This window comes from Arvicanthis niloticus, chromosome 4 (assembly GCF_011762505.2).
Source record: "Arvicanthis niloticus isolate mArvNil1 chromosome 4, mArvNil1.pat.X, whole genome shotgun sequence".
Taxonomy (NCBI): domain Eukaryota; kingdom Metazoa; phylum Chordata; class Mammalia; order Rodentia; family Muridae; genus Arvicanthis; species Arvicanthis niloticus.
This window is the reverse complement of record NC_047661.1, coordinates 68,546,963-68,572,259: the sequence shown is the minus strand read 5'-3', so window position 1 is coordinate 68,572,259 and position 25,297 is coordinate 68,546,963. Positions and strand designations below refer to the sequence as shown.

Here is a 25,297-nt window from a genome sequence, read left to right as displayed (position 1 = left end):
CAGCCCTCGCCAGGGGGCGCAGTGCCCGCACGTCTGTCGCCTGCACACGCCCCCTGCGCCCCAGGCGCACGCGGGTCCGAGCTCCCCTGCCTGGGCTGCGCTCCCAGGGACCTGCGCGCCCGCCATGGCCGTGAACCGGTTGGGGAGGCCCTGCGAGTGAGGGCAGTCATGGAGGAGGAGGCGCGGCCCGCGGCGGGGGCCAGCGAAGCTGAGACCCCTGCACGAGAGACGTCTCCTGTAGCTCCCGCCCAGGCCCGCGCGGCCTCAGGTGGGGTACCAGAGTCTGCGACCGAGTCGAAAAGGCGACAGCTCGGGACGCTGCTGCAGCCGACCGTCAACAAGTTCTCTCTTCGGGTCTTCGGCAGCCACAAAGCGGTGGAAATCGAGCAGGAGAGGGTGAAGTCTGCCGGGGCCTGGATCATCCACCCCTACAGCGACTTCCGGTACGGGGGGCTCAACAGGGAGAGCGAGGGACACCAGTGCTACCGGCCGGGTGGAGCTGCAGAGTCACCTTCTCCAACCCAGCCTGAGAATTCTAGGCGGGTTTCCCCGAGGTCCTCTATGTTTTGTCCGGTTAGGGAAACATAAATGACAGCATACATCAGGTAATCTCCGAGGACTTGGCACATCCAATGCAGGAACCCCATGGGCCACAAAGAGTAAGGAGTTTGGAAACCTTGCCTCTTTTCAGTACTGTTTTCTGGGGAAGTGGGAAATTATACTATACCCCAAAGCTGGGAGACCTGAGGAAGAAGCCTAGTTCCACTCTCTACCACGCTTTACCCACACACCAAGCACTTGCCCAATTCATCAGAACAGATCAGGGACGCTGAACTAGAGAGGCCGGGAAAGCTGGAGAGGGGGTCAGTCGGGTCCGCCGCGCTGTTTGCTGTCCGTGGTGCTGAAGACGGAATGCGGCGGGGCAGGGCGGGTACTCAGAAAGATTGGGGAGGAGAGCAGGGGCTCGGCCACCGCCCAGGTGTTTCCCATAGAAAAAGGACAGAGAGTGAGGATGTAGCCATTTCACAGTCCCCTTCAGGCTGTACGTCTACATGAAGGTCGCTAGGGGAGAAAATCAGCCCTGTCCTTGGGGACGGTGAAGGACAGCTTTCAGTTAAAGAAATGAGGTGTGTCTCTGGAGCCTAGGAACACATCGGAGGCCCAGACTGTATCTTCCATCCTCAAACATTCACTCCCTGTAAATATTCCTTCAGTCCGCCTAGTTCTTTCCAGTCCTCTTTATTATTTCACTCTCACCTGCCTATCTATTCTCCAGCAGATACCCTCCGCTCCCTCAGTTCACCCTCAGACATATCCCAGAAGCCATAAACCCCCCCTCAGAGTTGGGTTGCTTCGCAATCCTCTACCATATCACCCGCTGGGCTTGTGACTGCCTGTGAGTCAGGCTGTGAAGATGCTCTGATGGCACGGCCAACCTTTCCTCCTCTCTCCCAGTGTCTCACAGTGCGAGATTTCTCCTCTGCAGCTGTGGAAGGGGAGGAAGAAACATCAGGGGTTTGTTGTTGAGTGAAAGCATTCGAATGTGAGGGGAGTTCAGGGGTGGGTCTGGACTTGGGAACTAACGAGCTTTTTCGGAGGTTGAGAGGATTGATTTTTGCAATCAGAATCAGAAGGGACTCTGTTTGGGACTTATGCTGGGATTAGCCCTGAAACATCATGTGTACTCCAGTGTTTTTTTTTTTTTTTTCTCTGAATGTTGTCCGCTGCTTCCCTTCTGACCTCATGTCTACACAGTTTCTTCTAAGGCAATGTAGCTTGCCCTTGCCCATCTCAGCATGCACTGGCAGCCTGGAGGAGGGAAGGGGTGCGGGCTCAAGCCATGATGCCTTAGGATCTCCCAGGGAGTCCTCTATGTGCATAACCATCTGAGGTGCTGGGGGGGGGGGGAATGGGTATCCCTGAAAGGCTCAGTTTAGATGAGTGCAGGGCAGCCTCTTCCCACCCCCACCATGGATGGCAGATCCCCACCTACAGGAAATCAGCATCCCTGTTCTAGCCATGTTGGAACAGGAACAGAATGGGAATGGGGAATGATAGAGAAGGGCAGGACAGCCTAGACTAGAAATACAGACCTGGAGATAGGAAAAGAATTTTCAAAAATCTGGAGATAAGAGTGGATGTGCCCTAACAAGAGCTACAGTTTATACAGCTCTGCTGTGCCCACTGTCTCTGGAAAACTTCCTGACAACCCAGAGAGATCAGCATAGACTCCCTAGTTTTAGAAAATTACAAAACAGTCTTGGTGCCAGTATGTGTGTGTGTATTGTGTTTGTTTGTTTGCTTGTGTGTGTTTGTGGGCGTGCATGTGAGTGTATTGTGTGGGTGTGTATGCAGCTGTGTTCATGTTTACTTTTTGAAAAGAATTAGATTTATTTTATGTGTATGAATGTTTTGCCTGGATATAAATCTGGGTATTATGTGCATGCAGTGACTGAGGAGATCAGAGGAGTGGTTCAGATCCCCTGGCACTAGAATTACAGATGGTATGTGGGTGCTGGGCACTGGGACTTCTGCAAGAGCAGCAAGTGCCTTTAACCACTGAGCCACTCTCCAGCCTGTGTGCATGTCATTTTTGCTTTTGTTTGTTTGGCTTTTGATTTGTTTATTTGTGTGTTTATTGTTGTTATCTGTTTGCTTTTGTTTTGTTTTGTTTGAGACAGAGTTTCTCTGTGTAGCCCTGGCTGTCCTGGAACTCGCTCTGTTTTGGACTCAAAGATCCACCTGTTTCTGGTTTCCAAGTGCTGGGAGCAAAGTTGTGCACCACTACCATCTGGCTTGGTCTCACAATCTTCCCTCAAATCCATTTTACATAGGTATATAAAATATACTAGGAATTGAAACTAGATCCTCAAACATGCTAGGCATACCCTTTACCACTGAGCTACACCTTTATTCCTACATTCTAGATTCTGTGGTGCTGAACCTGCCCACAAGCCTAACACACACACCCGCGCGCGCACACACATACACACATACACACACACAAATATATCATTGTATGTTTGACTTCCTCATTCTCCGTGGAGAAGGAAGACAAATCTCTTTGTGATTTTTTTTTTTAACTTTGATTTTCTTTTTCTGCTCTCTTTCCTTTTTCCTTTCCTCATTTAGGGGCTGTTGGGGTTTGGTTATTTGCTTCCTTGGTCCTTTGGGCCATCATTTTTTGTCTCTTGATTTTAACTTGTAAATAAAGAAAATAGTATTAAACAGTAAAAATAATTTTGCCATAAAAATAAAATAGAAAGGGGCCAGTAAGACAACACAGCAGCAGCTAAAGGTGTTTGCTGCACAAACCCAGTGATCCAAATCCAGCCACTGGAGGAGAGAATGGAGCACACAGGTCACACTCTGACCTCCACATGTACCACATATGATGGACACACACACACACACATAATAATAATAATAATAATAATAATAATAATAATAATAATAATAATAATAACAGAAAGGCTTAAAAAGTTTCACCATGCCAGGCAGTGGAGGTGCACACCTTTAATCCCAGCTCTTGGGAGGCAGAGGCAGGCGGATTTCTGAGTTCGAGGCCAGCCTGGTCTACAGAGTGAGTTCCAGGACAGCCAGGGCTTTACAGAGAAACCCTGTCTCAAAAAACAAACAAGCAAAAACCCCCAAAACCAAAAACAAACAAATAAAAAGTTTCACCACTTTTCAGTGTCTATTTTAGAACTTTGTGTACATGGAATCTTGCTTCCTTTGCTCAATGCTAAAAATGTGAGATTCAGGGGCTGGAGAGATAGCTCAGTGGTTAACAGCACTCTCTGCTTGCTCCTGCTGACTAGTGTTCATGGTACTGAAAGGTACTCTTGCAAGCTACCAGAGGAGAAAGGTAACCACTCACCAGCCTAGCTACAAACCCTGTGATCTACAGTGATGGCCTGCCTGTATGAACATGGTGCAACAGCAGCACAAAGGTTGTGGATATAACCAACAACTATGTGATTAGTTAGCTTTAAGGCTTACTCCATGAGGTGCAGCCCATGCCTGACACTTTTCGGATGGCCAAGAACCTGAGACTAGATAGGCCATGGAACCATGAGAAAACCAAATACTGTTTTTCTGCTAAAGAAATGTAGCAATAAAATAATCCCAGGCACTACAGCTATACTCATTGTCTTAGTCATTGCTGTGAAGAGATGCCATGGCCAAGGCAGTTTATAAAAGAAAGCATTTAATTGGCAGCTGGCTTACAGTTTCAGAGACTTAGTCCATTATCACAGCAAGGAGCATGGCGCTGAAGTAGTCTCTGAGGGCTGCATCCTATTTCACTGGTTGAAAGACAGAAAGAGAAGCTGGGCTTGGTGTGGGCTTTTGAAACTTTAAAGCCCACATTTAGTGACCCACTTCCTTCAACAAGGACATACCTACTCCAACAGGACCACACCTCCTAATCCTCCTGATCCTTTCAAGCACTTCTACTCCCTAGTGACTAAGCATCCAGATGTATGAACCTATGGGGGCCATTGATCAGTATCTTGCTCAGCCATCATCAGAAAAGCTTCATCCTGCAATAGTTAGGGACACAGAGACCCACAGCTGTAGGGCATATAGTATAGAAAGTGAGAGACCTTGGAACTCTCAGTCCTAAATGGCATGTCTCCATCAAATGCCTCCCCCCTCAGGACTCAGGCAACTATGCAAAAGAGGAAACGGAAAGATCATAAGAGCCAGTGGGGATAGAATACACCAAGGCACCATGGAACAAGGCTGTCTAGATGTAAGAGAGCTGACACAGGGCTGGAGAGATGGTTCAGCAATTAAGAGCACTGACTGCTCCTCCAGAGGTCCTGAGTTCAATTCTCAGCATCCACATGGTGGCTCTGAAGAGAGCAATGTTATATTTATACACACAAAACAAATAAATCTTTTAAAAAATTATATAAGAGGGTTGACACACATATGAACTTGCAGACAGAGACTTTGGCAGCATGCATGGATATTCACAGGTTTAAAACAGATGAGATACCAGCATGGATAGGAAAACTGGGCACAAGTCTCCGTCTCTAAACCAGAAGCCATCTCCACTTGATAATCTCAACCTCTTTCTCGAAAAGCAGGGGAGAGTGGGGCGAGAGGTAGGGGAATTCTCCAATGGTGTCTCCCTGGGTATACAAACCTTAAGGGCAGGCCATATGTCAGCAGTAGATACCTAACACAAAATGAATTCAGTGGTATTTTGGAAGATGTTTGTCTTATAGTGTTTTGTCTGAGCATTTTCTTAACTTTACATTTTTAAAAATATATATTATGGTATCAGATTTTTTATTTTTATGGAATTTTGTGTGTGTATGAATGTATATGTGTCTACAGCAGTGTATATTTCTTGTGCTTTTTCTTTGGCACCATTTTTCCCGCTGACTTGTTTTGTTCTATTATTTGTTTGTTTAGTTGCCTGTTTGTTTTCTTCTTTTTTTAAAAAAAAATTATTTATTTTATGTATGTGTATACTGTAGCTAGCTTCAGACATACCAGAAGATGGCACCAGATTTCACTATAGATAGTTGTGAGCCACCATGTGGTTGCTGGGAATTGAACTCATGTACTCCTAATTGCTGAGCTATCTCTCCAGCCCCACCTCTTTGTTTTCTAATGAGAGAAAGAAAGGAATGGGTTTCAGTGAGTGGGAAGGAGAGGAGGATTTGGAAGGAGGTGAGGAAGGAAACCCATGATCAGAACAAGTTGTATGAAAAAATATCTATTTTCACCGGGCAGTGGTCCCAGCACTTGGGGAGGCAGAAGCAGGCAGATTTCTGAGTTCAAGGCCAGCCTGTCTACAGAGTGAGTTCCAGGACAGCCAAGGCTAACAGAGAAACCCTGTCTCGAAAAACAAAAAGCAAAAAACAAAAAAAAACAAAAAAAAAAAAAAAAGAAAGAAAGAAAAGAAAAAAAGAAAAAACAAAACAAAAAAAGAAAGAAAAATATCTATTTTCAATAGAAATTAAAATTATTTTTTAAAAAAATAAGTACTGGGCTCCTTTGTACCAGATCTGTGTTTGATTTCCAGCTCCACATGGGGGCTCACAGTCTTCTGTAACTCCAGTTCTAGGGATCTGATACTGTCTTTGGGTCTTTGCGAGCACATGGTGTACTAACATATGTTAGGGAAAAATACCCACACATATAAAACAAAAACAAATTTCTCTTTATTCAAATATGAGATTCATGTATGCTGCTATACAGCGTTCCAAGCTATGGATATATTTACCTCTACATATTATGCCTATTTATCTACTATTTTTCTGAGTGTGTGTGTGTGTGTTTTGCCCACATGTACGTCTGTGTACCCTGTTTTCCTGGTGCCCCTGGGGCCAGGAGAAAGCATCAGATCTGATGGAACCAGAGTTACAGATGGTTCCGAGCTGCCATGCAGGTGCTGGGAATCAAACCCAGGTCCTCTGCAAGAACAGCCAGTCCTCTTAACTGATGAAGTCTGTCTCCATCTCCATTTTCTACTGGTGGACATTTGAGTTGACCCCAAGTTTAATCCTGCTATAGACATTACTGGTTCTATTTCCTGGTGTGCATGTTCCCATTATATAGTGGGTTGGTCTGATACTGCTTGTATCCTATAGCTAAAACTGGTTCCTCGGGCTGGAGAGATGGTTCAGTGGTTAAGAGCACTGACTGCTCTGCCAGAGGTCCTGAGTTCAATTTCCAGCAACCACATGGTGGCTCACAACCATCTGTAATGTGATGGGATGCACTCTTCTAGTATGTCTGAAGACAGCTGCAGTGTGCTCATATAAAAAAACAAAAAAAAAAAAAAAAACAAAAAACAAAAAACAAAAAACAAAACAAAAAAAACCAACCTGGTTCCTCAAGGTATGGTTGCCCCCGATGAACAGATGCTCACATACAAGAGGTGCCATGTGAACCTTCTCCCCCATTTAACTGGTCAATAAAAGACTAGAGCCTGTGATTGGGCAGTGGAGGGAGTAACGTGGGACTGAAGGTTCGAGAGGGGGTTGCAGATGGGGGAGAGAGATGATGGACATAGAGGAGGAAGCTGCCATGGACCAGAACCACAGGGCAGGAGAAACAGCAAGTAACAAGGGGCCTAGAGCTGGGGAATAAGCTAAGTAGTCCTAGAGCTGCCCAATCGAGGCGTTTAGCTTATAAATAAAATATCTGGGCCATGAGTCTTTGATAGGGGTTTATTATACCATTAATTCCCACAACCCCATTGGGCGTTTATACACAAGGGAACAGAGCTGCAGAGTGAGTACATACCTCTACCAAATAACGCTCTCTTCCCATGGTGGTGCCAGTTTTCTCTCTCAGTGGATTTAAATGACTTTTCTTGTGGCTTTGTGATCTTGGCCACTCTTGGTTGTCTCAGATTCCCATCTGTCAATCGAGCTGCAGAAGGAATGTGACACAATCTTGTTCTCTATCCCCTGCCCACCTTAGGTTTTACTGGGACTTGATCATGCTGCTGCTGATGGTGGGGAACCTCATAGTACTGCCTGTGGGCATCACTTTCTTCAAGGAGGAGAACTCCCCACCCTGGATCGTCTTCAATGTCCTCTCTGACACTTTCTTCCTGCTGGATCTGGTGCTCAACTTCCGAACTGGCATCGTGGTGGAGGAAGGTGCGGAGATCCTGCTGGCGCCGAGGGCCATCCGAACGCGTTACCTGCGCACCTGGTTCCTGGTTGACCTGATCTCCTCCATCCCTGTGGATTACATCTTCCTAGTGGTGGAGCTGGAACCACGACTAGATGCCGAGGTCTACAAAACGGCACGGGCCCTGCGCATCGTTAGATTCACCAAGATCCTTAGCCTGCTGCGACTGCTCCGCCTCTCCCGCCTCATTCGCTACATACACCAATGGGAGGAGGTGGGGCGGGGAGGTGGGCAGGGGGCTTATCATACTCCTCAGAAAGGTGCTATGGGTGGAAGTCCTGGTGATTCTTTGGGGTGGGGAAAATTCCTGAGGCTTTCAAGTGTGAATCCTTTGCAAAGTTGGAGGGAGGGCTGCAGGGACAGAAGGAGGCCTGGGGTGAGGGTGGGGGTACAGAGCTGTGGGCAAACACCTGAGGGTTAGTTGATTCTTAACTGGAGGATTGGGTATAAATAGGAGGTGCCTCTTCCAGCAGCAAGGTTTGTTTAGTGGCCCAGTGTATACTCTGCCATCTTATCTATCAGTTCTAATAGTGTTACCCATCTCTTTTTATTTTGAGATAGGACCTTACTAAATGGCTCATGCTGGGGCCTGGAGAAATAGCTCAGCAGTTAAGAGCACTGGCTGCTCTTCCAGAGGATACAGATTCAATTTCTAGCACTTACACACTGGCTCACAACTGTCTGTAACTCCAGTTCAAAGGGATCAGACACCCTCTGGCCTCCACGAGCACCTGGCATATGATACGCAAACATATATGTAGGCAAAACACCTAAAATTTTGTTTTGTTTATTCAAGACAGGGTATCGCTATGTAGTCCTGACGGTCCTGCAGGTCACTCTGTAGATCAGGTTGGCCTTGAACAGAGATCTACCTGCCTCTGCTTTCTAAGTGCTGGAATTAAAGGCATGTGCCATTATACCTAGCTCTTTTTTTTTTTTTTTTTTTTTTTTAATTTGAAAGGAAAAAAAAAGTTGCCTAGGCCGGCCTTAAACTTCTGATCCTCCTGCCTCCACTTTTCTGGTAGCTACTTTTTAAAAAATTTTTAATTCAGAGGTACTGGGAAAGGGAGAGGGTCAAGGGGAATTTGCAAGGCTGGAACTGGAGGGAGATGAGCAGAGAGGGGTTCCTGTCCACAGCAGTGCTTCCTCGGACTCCTCAGATCTTTCACATGACCTACGACCTGGCCAGTGCAGTGGTTCGAATCGTCAACCTCATTGGAATGATGTTGCTGCTGTGTCACTGGGACGGCTGTCTGCAGTTCCTGGTCCCTATGCTGCAGGACTTCCCTCCTGACTGCTGGGTCTCCATGAACCGTATGGTGGTGAGAAGTCCCCCCCCCCCCCCCGCCCCCCGGCTCTGGTACTCCTGGGCAACAGGGATAACCATAGGGAGCAGAAGGTACGAGATGATCCAGAAAGGTAGAAGGAGATGGGACTGGGGGAGGAGAAGGGTGAGAAACCTAGACAGAGGTAGTGCTTGTATGTTAGAGGGATCAGGTGAAGAAGGAAACCTAGGCAAAGACAAGGGTCCCCACCAGCTGGGGGGGGGGGCGTGCTTCACACACCAAACAATGACTGCCGAGAGGAAGGCCTGAGGTAGAAGGGGTACGCAGTGTTGAAAGGGAGAAAAGGGAGGCAGGTAGAGAATGAGACTCGGAGGGGCCCAAGCCCTGTTCTGCAACATACTCTGCCCCCCAGAACCACTCGTGGGGCCGCCAGTATTCCCACGCCCTGTTCAAGGCCATGAGTCACATGCTATGCATTGGCTATGGGCAGCAGGCACCGGTCGGCATGCCTGACGTCTGGCTCACCATGCTCAGCATGATCGTGGGCGCCACATGCTATGCCATGTTCATCGGTCACGCCACTGCCCTCATCCAGTCCCTGGACTCTTCCCGGCGACAGTACCAGGAGAAGGTCAGCAGGGACAAGAGACGGGAGGGGTGGGCTTGGAGAAGTGCTGGAGATTGTGTTCTGATGGGCCCCTATGTCCTTTCCTGCCTCACGTCCATTTGTCCCATACACCTGTGTGAAACACATTTGTGACTGTCCCTATGCCTCTGTCCTTGGACCCCCCTCCTCTGTCCAGATTTGGGTTTTTCTGTAACTATGTAGTCTTCCCTGTATCTACCATTATCTGTATATCCCTTGTCTTTCTGTGTATACCACGTTCATCACCTCTGGTTCCAACTTGTTCTGCACACCCCCACCCCTCTTGTTTTGACCCCATGTGGACACATCCTTTTCCCACTGGCAACTGGTGTTGCCTCTCCAGTACAAGCAGGTGGAGCAGTACATGTCCTTCCACAAGCTGCCAGCTGACACCCGGCAGCGCATCCATGAGTACTACGAGCATCGCTACCAGGGCAAGATGTTTGATGAAGAGAGCATCCTGGGGGAGCTGAGCGAGCCACTTCGGGAGGTGGGGCCGGGCTGGACCTTGTAGGAAGGGCTTTTCTAGGGTCTGGGCTTCTGGATGTGCTGCCTGGGTTACAAGGGAGTGGTTATCAGATGCTCCTGTGGGATGGGGGACAAGCCTTTGAGGGGAGGTGGCTTTCTGAGCGTGGTCCTATGGGAGCAAAGGCTATCAGAAAGGGACTGTAGGACGCCATGGTGGAAGGTCTCGAAAACAGGTTCTCAGGTTGCAGCATCTCCATCCATTGACGGATCTTGGCAGGTGGATGGGTTTTCTGGAGACAGAGGAGCTTGGTGGGGGCATCTTCCAGCAGGGGGAAGAGCCTGTCTGATAGGCCCCTCCTGTGTCCAGGAGATTATTAACTTCACCTGCCGGGGCCTGGTGGCCCACATGCCGCTGTTTGCTCATGCTGACCCCAGCTTCGTCACCGCAGTACTCACCAAGCTCCGCTTTGAGGTCTTCCAACCTGGGGATCTGGTGGTGCGTGAGGGCTCCGTGGGCAGGAAGATGTACTTCATCCAGCACGGGCTGCTCAGTGTGCTGGCACGGGGCGCCCGGGACACTCGCCTCACTGACGGATCCTACTTTGGGGGTCAGCAGGCCTCTGGGAAGGTGGGGGGTCATGAACATTGTACAGACTGCAGTTGTTTCCTAGGATCAGGGTCCCACCTGTTGGTGTTACAAAAATCACAGAACAACCCTTACCCAAACCTTCTCATGGAGTCTGATCCAGGCCTGAAGCTCTGTATTTTGTTTTGTTTTGTTTTCTTTTTTGAGACCAGGTCTATTATATAGCTCTGGCTGTCCTAGAACTCACTATTTAGACCAGGCTGGCCTTGAACTCACAGACATCCACCTGCCTTTGCTTTCCAAATGCTGGGATTAAAGGCATGTATCACCACACCCAGTGGCTGTTTTATTATTATTATTATTATTATTATTATTATTATTATTATTATTATTATTTTTGTTTTTGTTTTAAAAAACTTTCTCAGGAGAGTCTAGTGTATGGCCAAGCTACCAGCTACTAGGCCAGCAGCCCTGTAGGATTATTAATGACAGAATGCAGGAATCCTGTGAGTTGAGGGGAAAGGCAGGGAGGAAGCAGAGCTGTCCCATGGACTTAGGCTTTGTGGAGCTGTCTGGAAATCCAGGCTGTGGCTTTGGAAAAAGTGCAGCCAGCCACTGCCCAAAGTGACTTGAGGCTCATGCAACCTGCCAGCCCCCCCTGCCCCCCATCCAGCATCCCACTTGGTGTCTGTTTGGCCTGCTTTTCTCCTGCCAAGTCAGGAGTAGGGTACACCCTGGGACAGAGATAGAGCTGGGGTTGGAGTTAATGTGTAGGGTAACTGAGAACATCTGGGACTGGCAGACCTATTTGTCTGTAGAGAATTAAAAGGGGAGCAGCCTTCTAGATGTACAGACAGTGCTTAGAGCGTTTAGGGACCTTACACCAGGTAATCATTCATTCTCCCAAGTCTAAGGACGAATCTGAGGGTGCTGGATTAGCGGCAGGCCTAATTAAGGGGGGTGTGTGTGTGTGGAAGCTCTGGGAATGGGGTCTCTGAGCCTCTTCCCCACTTTTGCAGAGATCTGCCTGCTGACTCGAGGTCGGCGAACAGCCAGTGTGAGGGCTGACACCTATTGTCGCCTCTACTCACTCAGCGTGGACCACTTCAATGCGGTGCTTGAGGAGTTCCCAATGATGCGCAGGGCTTTTGAGACTGTGGCCATGGACCGGCTTCGGCGCATTGGTGAGGCCTGTCTACTCTGTCTGCTCTGGGTCCTGGCTGGGCCTCATCTCATGTTCATAGCAAGGAGCCTAGCCCTAGTGCTTTGGCACCACATCCCAACCTGCCCAGTCCCAGTCCATGCCTCCAGCAGAGTGTTAGCACGGTTGCGCACTAGTCTTACCCCTAGCAAGAAATAGCCATGGAGCTGTCTCACCAAACCCGCATTTCCGGTGTCCTCCTGGGTACCAGTCCTTAACCTCGCCATGTTTTGATTGACACCACCTTCCAGCTCCTATTGCCAAGCATTCTCTCCATGTGTCTGAGTCCCCATTCCCTATCCCTCAGACTCCCTCACACTGGTTATCCAGCCTCCATCTTAGATTCCTTCCTTTTCCTAACTTCTTGGTCCTGGGACAACTTGTAGGCAAAAAGAATTCGATATTGCAGCGAAAACGCTCCGAGCCGAGTCCAGGCAGCAGCGGTGGCGTCATGGAGCAACATTTGGTACAACACGACAGAGACATGGCTCGTGGTATTCGGGGTCTGGCTCCTGGCACAGGAGCTCGACTCAGTGGAAAGCCAGTGCTGTGGGAACCACTGGTGCACGCGCCTCTGCAGGCAGCTGCTGTGACCTCCAACGTGGCTATAGCCTTGACTCACCAGAGAGGCCCTCTGCCCCTCTCCCCTGATTCTCCAGCCACCCTCCTGGCTCGATCTGCTAGACGCTCAGCAGGCTCCCCAGCCTCCCCACTGGTGCCTGTCCGAGCAGGTCCTCTGCTGGCCCGGGGACCCTGGGCGTCCACTTCTCGCCTGCCCGCTCCACCTGCCCGAACCCTCCATGCCAGCCTATCCCGGACAGGGCGTTCCCAGGTGTCTCTTTTGGGCCCTCCCCCAGGAGGAGGTGCTCGGAGGTTAGGCCCTCGGGGCCGCCCACTCTCTGCCTCTCAACCCTCTCTGCCTCAGCGAGCAACAGGGGATGGCTCTCCTAGGCGCAAAGGCTCCGGAAGTGAGCGCCTGCCCCCCTCGGGGCTCCTGGCCAAGCCTCCAGGGACAGTCCAGCCATCCAGGTCATCAGTGCCTGAGCCAGTTACCCCCAGAGGTCCCCAAATTTCTGCCAACATGTGAAATCCTAGATTACACTGGCCTTAGCTATTGGCACGCAATAATGTGTGCCTGAGGTAGACACCCCTTGGGGAAGGCTGTGGGGAATCGAACATACTGCCCTTTACTACCACAAAGCTGTTCTGTGTCCTCAGCTCAAAGCAGCTGCAGCCTGCTAATCCAACCACATACCCATTTGTCATAGGAACCCAGTGCCTACCATGTTCAAGGCATTGTGCTAGGTACTGTGCATCCACTGCCAAGTAGAAGTGACTCGAAGCCCTTTAACAAGGGTGTCCCCCAGGCCATGGTCCTGCCAGGTGCAGGCCTGGGCCCACAGCCCTGCCTTTATTAAGCACAAGTACTTGCTGCCTCCATCACTGCCAAGTAACTAGATGGCTGTCTCCCTGTCAGTAACCCTGCAGGTTGTGCTCAGTGTCCTATCTTCCCATCCCCTTTGTCGTAGCTGGGTACTGTCAATTATCTAGTACAGCCAACAGATGTCTAGGGCCCTCTCACTGCCACGTGTGGGCCCTCCTTGTCTACACCAAGTGAGACTTGGAGTCTGCCCACTGTAGCCTGCCCTCCGCGGCTCCTGTATGGACGCACTACCTTTGTAAGCTAGAAGCTGCTCTTCACTGTGCTCACTGCCTCAGTGGAGTCGCCCCTACAGCTAAGGGATGCTTGGCACCTCCTGACTGACTGTGCCAGTCTAGCTCCCCCCAGGTTGGGGGCAAGGGGCTGAATCCTTGTGTGACCTTTAATCTTTCCCTCTTTGTCTTATTTATTCAGTTGTTTATTAATTTTATTTATTCATTTGCTAATTTGACTTATTCACTTTATTACTCATTCCTTTGCTGTCCCCCCATCTTCTGGTAAGGGGGCTGGGGGGACATGTTTGTGGTCCTTGCACACTGCCATCAGCAGTGATATTCAAACTTGCTGTGTTGAGGTAGTGGAAAAAGAGGGGCAGCAGGAAGACCGCCTTTATTTTTTTCCTCATCTGGGTTTGCTGTTGGTGTGGAAGAGGAGGGCCTGGAGTAGCCAAACCTAGAAAGGGTGGCCAGCAGCCCCTCCACTTTCTCAGGGACAAGAGTAACGCCCTGCCACCCGCTCTGTCCCCTTTCAGAAGTATGCTGTAGCATTGGCGGTTGGGGCCAGCACCTCACATCTCCTTGGGTGGGACATCCTGGGATTCTCTGCCTGTGGGAGTTGTTTTTATAATTGCACCCAGACAGTTGGGTTTAAAAGAAAATATTCATGTTTGCTTCTGATCTGCACGTGGGAACAAAGTGGTTGTGGAAGAATTTCTGGATCAGCTGACCCGGCAGAGCAGTGGGCAGGACAGCAGCCAGATTAGCGGCTTGTAAGCTCAGCTCCATGGTTTGTGGGGTCAGTAAGAAAATAAGGCTGCTTAAAGTCCAGCTGGTCGTTCATGCCTGTAGTCCCCACCCTTAAGAGGGTCAGGCAGGAGGATTTCTAGGAGTTTCAGGCCAGCCTGAGCTATACAGTGAGAACTTGTATCCAAAAAAAAAAAAAAAAAAAAAAAAAAAAAAAGCCTGCCGGGCAGTGGTGGTGCATGCCTTTAATCCCAGCACTTGGGAGGCAGAGGCAGGCAGATTTCTGAGTTCGAGGCTAGCCTGGTCTACAGAGTGAGTTCCAGGACAGCCAGAGCTACACAGAGAAAGCCTGTCTCCAAAAACCAAAAACCAAAAACAAAACAAAACAAAAAAAGCCTGGTTTAGTTCTCTCCAGTACACACCCACTCCAGCCTTCCCTAAACTGTGGCACTGTACTCCTTGAAGGAGTATTCTGCCCTGACTTGAGGCCATCAGGAGATGACACTTTGCTAGGGAACTGGTCATGAGGGTTCTATCAGAGGACAGAGTGTTTTAAAATAATGGTTCTATGGAAATCGGACAAGATCACCCTGTTTCCACTCCCCCATTCTAAAGACTGGGACCGGGGAGGAATTGAATTAACCAGCTGGGCTGGGATTAAAGGCTCAGAGCATTTTAGAGTCCAGCTGAGCAGATTGAGACAGGGATATACAACTGATGCTGCTGGGTGGCCAGAGCATAATTGGACACAAACATCCAGGGCCTGTGTGAAGCACCAGAATGGGGCTAGATGGCAGATGTAGGACTATGGGAGGGGGTGTGGGTTGAAAGAAATGGGGTGCAACTAGGTCAGAACGGAGAGAGGTGTTTCAGGATATGCTCAGCACCCGCATAATGTTGGTATAGCCAGAGCCAGGTCGCCAGCCTGTCACCACAATCACCAGATCACCAACACGGAGGAAACCACGGAGCTTTCCTGATGGACAAAAAGATGACAGTCATCAAGATCCTAGGTCAGCCATTACTATCCACCACCTCAAAGCCACCTACCCTATAGGGGAGAAGGAAATTGAGGCGGTGGTTTGAGAGGATGTGTGTGAGGAGGGATGTGATGTACTGTTTATAAGCAGTAAGCCTTTGCACCCATGTGGCTGCACTAATGAGAGGGACAAGGACAGTTGTGGCCATGACAACTATAATTAAATTTAGTTCTAGCTCTTCTGGTTTTGTTCTCCCACCTCTTCTTGCTCCTGTGTCCTACTAGGTTGTGGCAGACAGCAGCAGGGAATTCTCAGGGGTCTCACTCGTCTCCTCTCAACTTACCCTCCCTGCTTAGAGTCTGACACGTCCATCTTATGATTCCTAAAAGACTCTTGGACCAGTGAGGACAAGCAGAGCCTTTGAGTCAGGGAGAGAAGACAGGCTGGGGAGCAGAGAGCAAGGCTCACCACTTTCAATGCCAAATTGGACCCTTCGATCCACATCATCTGCCCAGATAGGCTCTGGAGGCTCACGGTAGAGCAAGGGGAAGACTCCTCGGGACAGGTGGATCTGTCGGGCAGCTTGGGCAGAACGAGTCACAGCAATGACAGCTGCCCGAGGTCGGTAGCGAGATAGAAGCTGAGCTGAGCTGTATGAAGAAGAGGAGGTTAGCTCAGAGTGTTGACCCAAGAAACAGGAGTTTGAATTATGATTCCAGGTGTCACTAACAAACCACGTGGCCCTGGATAAGTTATACTTCTCTGATCTTTGTCTTTCTCATTATGTGTTAAGAATACCTACCATGCTGCAGAGATGGTTCAGCCATTAACAGCACATGTTAGGTTAAGTTTTCAATGCATACTGTGGCTAATAGTGGTTTTTAAGTCCAGTTTCAGTGGCTCTAACACCTTCTGGACTCTACTAGCCCCAGACATGCAAATGGTCCTCAGACAGACAAGCAGGCAAAATGTCAATCCATATTAAAAATAACAAGATAAATGTAAAACCTGGGCTAGAGAGATGGCTCAGTCTTTAAGAGTTCTTGCTGCTCTACAGAGGACTTGAGTTGGTTCTGAGAACCCATAGCAGGTCGCTTACAACTGCCTGAAACTCCAGCTCCAGAGGGTCCAACATCCTCTTCTGGCTTTAGGACAGTACAGGCACAAATAAAAATAATAACAAATCCTCCAAAAAATTAGATGTAAAACCAGCCAGACATGGTGACACATGCCCATAAACCCAGCCTTTGGGGTAGAGGCTGAAGGCTAACTTCAAGGCTCCTTCAGCTACCAAGTAAGTTTCAGGCCAGCCAGGACTAATGAGACCCTATTTCAGAAAAATCCTATCAAACAAACCTCAAAAAAGAGTCAAACTGTCTAGAAGATAATATGTTTATATCATACCCAACCACCATATGACACTTAACCACTTAATGTCTTTTGTTAAGCCTAACAACCCCATGGTGGGGGCAAATGGAAAACCCACACAGACCCACGGAGTCAGAGCTGGCTTGTGAGGCCCAGGCATATTACTTCGGGTCTCACTGCTAAGTTTGAGAGAAAAGTCCTCAGTGCTTGGGCTTACTGGGTTCTTCAGCAATACTTAGCCCAGTGGAGACCTCTCTGCCCCCAGTCTTCAAATGACCTAAGGACAGCATGACCTGCTGAGCCCCTGGAGCACACTGGCTCTGGTTCTAGAGTACCCAAGAGCCTCTTCTCCTGGCCTCCAGTGTCCACGGCTATCTCCTTTCTTGCCCTAAAGCAATACTTTTTTTATCACCCACTGTGTCAGCCGCTGCTGCCACTGCCCAAAGCCCTGTTTCCAATACATTTCTCACCGGCCAGTCTTGGTCAGCACAATGATGGCTGCCGCACAGCACTTGAAGGCAGCCTCCACGGCTCCAATTGCAGTGACCTCTGTTGGGTCACGGCTCAGCGGTGCTGCCCGTCGTAGCTCCTCAAACAACTGGCGGTGGTACACAGCGGCCTCTGCCTCCCGGGCAATCTGCAGGCACCAGTAAGTCAGGTTGAGTAGAGTCATTGGAGTTCCAGAGGGGTCTGTGTCCCTGGCCCATCAGCTTTTTGGGACTGAGTTCCTACCGCATGTTGCATCTTTACGGCCTCCACCGGGAAACTGCCCTTGGCAGTCTCCCCAGACAACATGATACAGTCAGCCCCATCCAGCACGGCATTGGCCACATCGCTTGTCTCCGCACGAGTTGGTCGAGCCTTAGTGATCATGCTCTCCAGCATCTGAATGATATGGTTGTCAAAGCTGTAGAAGTCACATTCTGATTGGGGAGCCTGCCCATGCTATTTCTCTGGCACCTGCACTCTTAGGATGCCAGGTTCACAGTGAGACCCTGGAAGTTCATGTCATCGTCATTCGTGACCAGACACCAGATAGCAGTATGTAGATCTAAGGTTGCTCAGCACCTTTAAAGCCCAGCCCAAGGGTTCACTCCAGACCTGTGTGGCGCAGACGACAGGCTTGCCGGCCAGGTTGCAACGTCCAATCATCATTTTCTGAGCCAAGAAAACCTTCTCGGCTGGGATCTCAATGCCCAGGTCACCCCGTGCCACCATGATGCCATCGCTCACTTCTAGAATTTCATCAAACCTGGATGGATGGAGGAATCCAGGCTAGGGCAGAGCCAGGAGATGCTGGGAAATAGCATGCAGGAGGGGCAAAGGGAAATAGAGGACTCATGGGACCAAAGACCAAGCCTTACTTCTTCACGCCTTCATGGTTCTCAATTTTGCTTATAATTTTGATGCCCTGTCCTTCTGGCCCCAGGGCAGCCCGGACTGCCATCACATCACTGGCTTTCCGTACAAAGGAGGCAAAGACAATGTCCACATTATGCTCCACCCCGAAGCGCAGATCCAAAAGATCTTGCTCAGACAGCCCAGGCAGATCCACTTCGGCATTTGGCAAGTTCACACCCTTTCTGCTGCCCAAGATACCACCGTGCTCCACCTCGGTCACCAGTCCCTCTGGGTCTGCGGGTAGAGAGAGCGTCAGCGTCTGTCAAGGCTGACCCAGGATATAGGTATGGCAGAGGGAACTCTTAAACTTGAATCCTCAAGAAATCAGGACTTTTGAGCCCTTTGCCCCACTCCACACACACCAAGAAGAGGCATCAAATGCCCAGCCTCAACCCATGGTAACAGCAGGGACCACTAGGACATGTGGGGAAGCAGACACCACAAGGGGACGGTGTGGGTGGTCTAGAGCAGACAGAACGTGGAAACCAAAGGGAAGAGAAAGTTCCCAGTGCTGGCATTTCCATACCGATTTTCCGCACCACTAAGGAGATGAGCCCATCATCAATGTAGATGCGGCCCCCCACTGCAACGACCCGGGTGATATTGTGGTAGTCCACCCACACTGTCTTTGCATCGCCCCTTGTCTGGAACTTCGGATCCACAGTCACCAGGACCTGTGAACCCTTCACAAGTTCCACCTCCGACTCTGGACCCTGGAGGGGTGGGGTGGGCAGAGAGGCCTGAGTTTCACAGGTGGGCCCTGGCCAGTGCTGACCAGCGCTGACCCTCTCTCCCGCTCCAGGGCTCTCATACTCCTCCAGGCCCCAGACAGGGCGGACCCAGAGGCTTCTCACCCCCTGCAGGACTCCCGTTCGTATCTCAGGTCCCTTGGTGTCCAGGGCGATAGCCACAGGCCTGTAGCTAAGTGGGGAGGTTGCAAAGCTCTCAGCCGCCTCCCGGATGTTGGCGATGGACTCTGCATGGTACTAGCAGTGAGAGAGAGAAAGAGAGAGAGAGAAACTGGGATTGTAAGGCAAAGTGGACAGGACCTGGGGCATTCTCCAGCTCCACCCTCCATGACTTCCCCACACCTCATGGGAGCCGTGGGAGAAGTTGAGTCGCGCAATGTTCATCCCTGCCTTGATCATCTCCTTGAGGCGGTCCACAGAGCGTGATGCCGGCCCTGGAACCAGAGAGACCACTAAGAAGGTCATCCCAAACCTCACAGCCAAACCCACCTGCAACATCGGAGAGACTCCCCCACCCAGGAGTCCTTCGAAGTTCCTCTACTCACAAACTTTTTTGCCCACTAACCAGTATACACCGCCTTGGGAAGGCAGCTTTGGGATATCTAATCTCAGCCAGGGCTTAGGTACCGTTGTTAGCAAGTAACCCGACATTAAGTGCCACACTGTGGAGGTTACTGTAGGCTGTGAGGTATTAGAACACGAGGCAAGTCAAAGAGACGCTTTGAAAGCTGAGTGGTCTCATTGAGAGAGCTGAGATCTGTCCCAGTCTCCATCCTCATCAGCCTGCAGCAGCAGCAGCATTTGATGGACGCTCCTCAGATCCTCAGATCCCTTCCCAGGCTACCTTTTCTGCTGCTCTGGGGATGGAGGCCAGGACTTCCTACATTTGAGGCAAGTAAGTGCTCCAGCACTGCGCTACACACCCTTCTTCCTGTCAGTCCTTCCTTCTGAGACAGGCTCTCCTGTAACCCAGGCTAGCCTTGGATTTGCTCTGCTTTGAGGATAACCTCGGGCTTGCTTTTCCTGTCCTCTCCTCCCCTGTGCTGGGGTTATGGGTGTGCTCTATTATGCCAAATTTAGCACAGGGCTTTATCCTCACTAGGCAAGTATTCTATCAACTGAGCTACATACCCACCGTCTTTCTCCTTGAAACAGGGTCTCATATAGCCTAGGCTGGCCTTGAGTTATTATTATTATTATTATTATTATTATTATTATTATTATTATTATTATTATTGTGTGTGGTCAGAATCCACCATGTGGGTTTCAGGGATTGAACTCAGGTCATCAGGCTCCATGACAAGACTTTATCCGATGAGCCATGATGTTTGGGGACTGGTGTGTGTGTCCATGATGTTTGGGGACTGGTGTGTGTGTAGTATGTATGTGGTGTGTGTGCGTATGTGTGTATGTGTGTGTATAGTATGTGTAGTTTGTGTGTGTAATGTGTATAGTATGTGAGTGGTGTGTGGTGTGTGTGAATAGTGTGTGTGAGTGATACGTGTATGTGCAGTGTATGTGTATGTGATGTGTGAGTAGTATGTGTATGGTATGTGTGTGTAGTATATGTGTGTGATGTGTGTATAGTGGTGTGTGTATGGTGTATATATGTGAATAGTGTGTGTGTTTGTGATGTGTGTTTGTGATGTGTGTTTGTGTGGTATATGTGTGTGATGTGTGAGTGGTGGGTGTGTTGTATATGTGTGGTATGTATGTGTGTAGTGTGCGTGCAGAATGTGTGTATGTGTAGAACATGTGTGTGATGTGTGAGTGGTATATGTGTGTATGTAGTATGTGTAGTGTGCTGTATGTGGTATGTGTGTGTATGTGTGGTACGTGTGTATTTGGTGTGGAGTGGTGTGTGTCTGTCTAGTCCTCAGCTCTCATTATTTGTACCTTTTGCTCCTCTGAGATCCCAACTGTTCTTATACTTGGAAGGCTATCTGTGTGCAGATGACACCTTTCCTTTATCTTATTTATTTCTTGAGATAGAGTCTCTGAATAGCCCATGTTGGGCTCAAATTTACAATAATCCTCAGATTTTAGTTTCTCGAGTGTGGAAATTACAGGCATGAGGCACCACACTTGCTGATTCCTATTCATTCATTCATTCATTCAAGACAGGGTTTCTCCATGTAGCCCTGACTGTCCTGGAACGCACTCTGTAGACCAGGCTAGCCTTGAACTCAGATATTTGCATGCATCGGCCTCTGGAGTGCTGGAATTAAAGGTGTGTGCCACCTTTAATTGATTCCAATTTTATATCTCCACCACTCTCCTAACCCTGGAGCTAAGTATCTGACTCCTTGTTGTCCTTGGATGTTGAGTGTGTGACTCACATGCTGTCTATCAGGAAATTCCCATAGCTCAGCCCTGAAACAATGCATTTAGAATGTGCCTCTTCTTCCCACCTCAGCTACTGTGAGCTGCAGGTGGGAGCAGCCCTGACCTCGCCCTCATTCAGCAACCCATTCTCATCTGCCTCCTCAGCAATGGGAAGCAGAGGCAGAACAGTAAAGAGTTACAGTCTAGCCTGGGATACAGGACAAACGACTCTCCATTAACAAGCTGAAAAGCCAGAAAGAAAAGAAAAACCCGAGCAACAAGGTGTAGCCCTACAAGGCTGTAATCTTCAGCTAAGCTGAAGCAGGTTGACTGTAAAGAGACAGGTAGAGAGGGAGTCAAGGCTAGCCAGGGCAATCCAGTGAGATTGTGTCAAAATAAGCAATACAAAGAAAGCTGAGGATGTGAGTTACGGTCAAACCCGCTCAGGGCCCTGAATCCAATCTCAGCCCCACCATCTCCTGGGCCCTCGCCTCCCTCAGTCTCTTCACGCTCCTCCAGGCTTCCTTTGGATCTAGGCATTGGCTTCCCTTTGCCTGGACTTCTCTTCCCCCAAATCTCTGCAGAACTCTTTCTCCTCCTTTCTTGCTGTCTTCTTTGTTTTCTCCTCTTCCTCTTCCTCTTCCTTTATTTATTTTTTATTTTCAGAGCATTGGGTAGCCTAGACTGCCTTCAAATTTGATACATAGCTGAAGATGACTGTGAATCTCTGGCCCTCCTGCCTGCACCGCCCAGGCCTGTTTCAGTACAGCTAGCTTTACATGATGACTGGGGCTTCATTTGGGGAACGGAAGCCCTCTACCAGCTGGCTAGATCCCCAGATGCATTTTTGTGATTTTGTTGTTGTTGTTTTTGAGACAGGACTTCACGGTGTAGCTTCACCCAGACTCAACCTCTGAGCACTCCTCCTTCCTAGACATTCAGATTGTGGGGGTTACGGATGGAAACCCCCACCATTCCCCTCGTCCTTTTCCCTAGCTGCCCTGGTCCCCAGTTAGGACCCCAGTCTTCCTCTGCTCTCACACCTCATATTCCTGACTTCCTAACACACTGAAGTAGCTTTCTTCTTTCTTTCTTTCTTTCTTTGTTTCTTTCTTTGTTTCTTTCTTTCTCTTTTTCTTTCTTTTGCCTTTTTGAAACAAGGTTTTTTTTTTTTTAATTTAATTTAATTTTTTAAAAATTTTATGCCCTAGAACTCACTATGTAGACCAGGCTAGCCTCAAACTCACAGAGATCCACTTGCCTCTGCTTTCAAAAAGCTGGGATCAAAAGCTTGGGCCACCACATCTGACTCTGAATTAGAACATTTTAATAAATTATTGCTTAGTATTTATTGTCCCATCTGCTAGACTGCCCTTACTTGTTCATTTACTGGTCTATCCCAAGTCCAAACCTTGTCTTCCAGGTACTCAACAAGCATTTGTTAAGCTAGGTGCAGTATCACTTACTTATGATCTCACCAGGCTAAGACGATATAATACGGGCTATATAATAAGCTTGAAACAATCCAAGGCTACCTGAGACCCTATCTCAAAAACCCAGCCTCAAGTGGAACAAGGTGGTATATGTCTTTAACCCCAGCCTAGCACTCAGGAGGAAAAGGTGGGTGGATTTCTGAATTTGAGGTCTACCTGCCCAATAGTTAGAGCTACAATATAGACAGACCCTGTTCAAAAATAAAAGCAAATAAAAAATAAAACAAAACAGAAGCCCCACCCCCAAATCTCACAAATATTTGTTGAATGAATGACCACGGCAAAGACAGCAAAGGAGACACCTGAGCCATTCGGGTGGCCCTGTGTGGCTTCCCGGGGTTGGGTGGTCTTACCAATGGTGGCAATGATGCTGGTGCTCCTGGCAGCCACAGGCTCTGAGTCGATATCCAGAAGGCAGAGGTGTTCCAGGAAGGTGTCTGCCATAGCTGCGGGCAGTTGCTGCTGCTGGAAGAAGGCAGAGCCCAACTCCTGGGTCAGCTGGGCCACACTCGCACGTCGAAGGTATCCTGCTGGCCCTGCGGTAGATGTAGACTCAGGATCTTGCACAGACACCCTGCCTGTCCTCCATGTGCTTCCTGCCAGTGCACCCTGTGTCCATTTGGACCTCCAGTTTGTGTGAGGCCTTCCTTCAGTCTGAGTGTCACACACATTACTTTGTTTAGTCTCCAGGGTCCTATGGAGCAGGCTGCTAAGCTTGATCTATCCCAACTTACAATTAAAGAAAAAGACGGAGAAAGAAAATACATTGTCTAAGAAAAATGCATCGTCCAAGGAAGATGATTCAAATCTAGGCCTAGATCCAAGCTGAGTCCTTACTATCCCAGCTACAGAGATCCTCCCCCACCCCAGACCCCGACAGACCATTCAGCCTCAACTCTCCCAGAGCCCCCCTTCAAGCCTGCATCTCATTATCTAGGCCTGGAATCACTCAGTTACTTTTCCTAATTTTCTTGTTTACTTCCTTCCAGCTCTAGGCAATCTCTGGCTTCCCCACTCCCTCCTCTCCAAGTTCCCTCCATCTAACACTGCTCCATCTGTCCCCCTGGGGGAGGGGGATCCTGTAGCCTGACCCAGCCCCTCTCAGTAGAGCACCCTGTTTGGAAGCACCTTCCATACTGCTGCATACCTTCTGTGCCTGTGGATCTGTTTTATACCCTGCCTTTGTCGGTGGGATGAGCTCAGACGAGATCACTCCTGGTTAAAGTATAACCAGCTAGCATCTCTCTTGCCAATGGAAGCCTTGTACATTGGGGGCCAGAGTCCAGGAACCACGGGAGTGCCCCGTGGCATCCATGCTGTTGGATCTCCTTTGGCCTGTCTGCAGAGCCTGGATCAAAGGCTCAGATCAGGTCTGTATCTAATCGAGGTGAGGCTGTAATGGGCATTCTTCCCTCAGGGCCTCCACCCCCAATGCTGATTCCACCCTAATTCTCCTCTCTTCTCTGTTCAGTGGCTTCCCTTCCTCTTCTTACCTCCTGGAGCGCCACTTAGGGCAGACTTTGCTAAGTCTTTCTGGGACCTGAGGATCCATGGTGGCGGGAGCTGCTGGGGTGAAGTGTTCTCCTGGACAGACATGCTTCCAAGGCATGGGGCTGGGGCTGCAGGAACCACAGACTGGGAGGAGAGTATACCCTAACTGCTGGTCTTATCTGAGGGAGCCAGAGAGTAGGAAAGGGTCACACCCAGTAGGCAGCCCCATCCCCACAGAGTCTCTTCTCGAGGGCTGCAGTTGTCAGCTCCCACCCCGTCCCTTCCCCTAGGTCATCCATTTTTCCTGATCAATTTTTAGTCAGTCCATTCACACTGTTGGCTCGCTCATTGGCTTCAATAGAGAGATTGCTTGATGGCCAATGATACAATCTTTGTATTTTATTGATGACAGTCTTAGGTATATTCTCAGAGCAAGAGCTGGAAGGTGGGCACTGGATTGTGGAAAAGAGGGAGGAACCCTCTGTTAGTTAAAAGTTAGAGGTTATCTCAGTCTCTGGCACATGGTCCTCTGTGAATCCAAAGATGAACCATGAACGTTTCTAGACACTAATTAATAAACTTGCTTAGATTGTTGTTGACCAGCCATATTGATAAACACAGGAAGCCTGAGCACAGGGGATCTCTTCAGCCATCATGGGGACCTTGCACCCAATTCACTCTTGACCAAAGAACCAGGGAGAATGACCTTACCTTGCTGACTGCTGTGAGGGCACACTGCAGTCCTGCTGGCAAAATTCCCTATAACTACCCCCAACAGACCACCTGGCACTTACTGCTTTCTTTCCAATCCCAGGTGGCTCTATGCTGGGGATTATCCTGACCCCACTCTTGGGTGACTTTGCAAGTTCAACAAAGTCGATAAAAGAGTGGGATTCGGGCTGGTGAGATGGCTCAGCGGTTAAGAGCACTGACTGCTCTTCCAGAGGTCCTGAGTTCAATTCCCAGCAACCACATGGTGGTTCACAACCATCTATAATGAGATCTGATGCCCTCTTCTGGTGTGTCTGAGGACAGCTACAGTGGACTTTACATAAAATAAATACATAAATCTTTAAAAAAAAAAAAAAAAAGTGGGATTCTCTGGGAAGGCTTTTGTGACATTCTCACTATGACATTGGTCAGTGACAGTCCTGAAGGATACAGTGGGAGTCAAGCAGATGGAGCCTTTCCTATCTGTGGATTGTAGTATAGTATGTGTCGGGGGACAGACTACT

General features: G+C 49.2%; 2 protein-coding genes across 5 annotated transcripts; one reads left to right on the top strand and one right to left on the bottom strand.

Annotated features, from left to right (window-relative positions):
- Positions 1 to 34: 34 nt before the first annotated feature.
- Positions 35 to 14,432, top strand: Hcn3 (hyperpolarization activated cyclic nucleotide gated potassium channel 3). Its single transcript, XM_034501196.2, has 8 exons — positions 35 to 443; positions 7,450 to 7,879; positions 8,826 to 8,987; positions 9,364 to 9,582; positions 9,941 to 10,087; positions 10,433 to 10,673; positions 11,671 to 11,835; positions 12,239 to 14,432. Exons 1-8 carry the CDS (start codon positions 169 to 171, stop codon positions 12,937 to 12,939), a joined length of 2,340 nt encoding a protein of 779 aa, XP_034357087.1. The 5' UTR covers positions 35 to 168; the 3' UTR covers positions 12,940 to 14,432.
- Positions 13,869 to 24,182, bottom strand: Pklr (pyruvate kinase L/R). 4 transcript variants are annotated; one of them, XM_034500558.2, is made up of 11 exons: positions 24,065 to 24,182; positions 22,925 to 23,107; positions 19,096 to 19,187; positions 18,859 to 18,990; positions 18,531 to 18,717; positions 17,968 to 18,238; positions 17,705 to 17,855; positions 17,336 to 17,488; positions 17,074 to 17,240; positions 15,704 to 15,885; positions 13,869 to 15,231 (listed from the first exon to the last, which is right to left on the bottom strand). In XM_034500558.2, the coding sequence occupies exons 1-11, from the start codon at positions 24,165 to 24,167 to the stop codon at positions 15,125 to 15,127; spliced, it is 1,728 nt and encodes a 575-aa protein (XP_034356449.1). In that variant the 5' UTR covers positions 24,168 to 24,182; the 3' UTR covers positions 13,869 to 15,124. The 4 variants fall into 4 exon arrangements, with proteins under 4 accessions (XP_034356449.1, XP_076788856.1, XP_076788855.1 ...); XM_076932741.1 differs by lacking the exon at positions 24,065 to 24,182 and adding an exon at positions 23,719 to 23,741; XM_076932740.1 differs by lacking the exon at positions 24,065 to 24,182 and adding an exon at positions 23,700 to 23,727.
- Between the last annotated feature and the right edge of the window lie 1,115 nt (positions 24,183 to 25,297).

What these genes read in the sequence shown, in the direction of transcription:
- Hcn3 (XM_034501196.2), top strand. Translation starts at nt 169, where the DNA reads ATGGAGGAGGAGGCGCGGCCCGCGGCGGGGGCCAGCGAAGCTGAGACC. An exon ending in TCTCCATGAACCGTATGGTG is followed by an intron (nt 8,988 to 9,363) that starts GTGAGAAGTCCC and finishes TCTGCCCCCCAG; the next exon opens with AACCACTCGTGGGGCCGCCA. An exon ending in TGACGGATCCTACTTTGGGG is followed by an intron (nt 10,674 to 11,670) that starts GTCAGCAGGCCT and finishes CCACTTTTGCAG; the next exon opens with AGATCTGCCTGCTGACTCGA.
- Pklr (XM_034500558.2), bottom strand. Translation starts at nt 24,167, where the DNA reads ATGTCTGTCCAGGAGAACACTTCACCCCAGCAGCTCCCGCCACCATGG. An exon ending in CAGCATCATTGCCACCATTG is followed by an intron (nt 19,188 to 22,924) that starts GTAAGACCACCC and finishes CTCTGGTTCCAG; the next exon opens with GGCCGGCATCACGCTCTGTG. An exon ending in CCGTAAAGATGCAACATGCG is followed by an intron (nt 17,241 to 17,335) that starts GTAGGAACTCAG and finishes TGGTGCCTGCAG; the next exon opens with ATTGCCCGGGAGGCAGAGGC.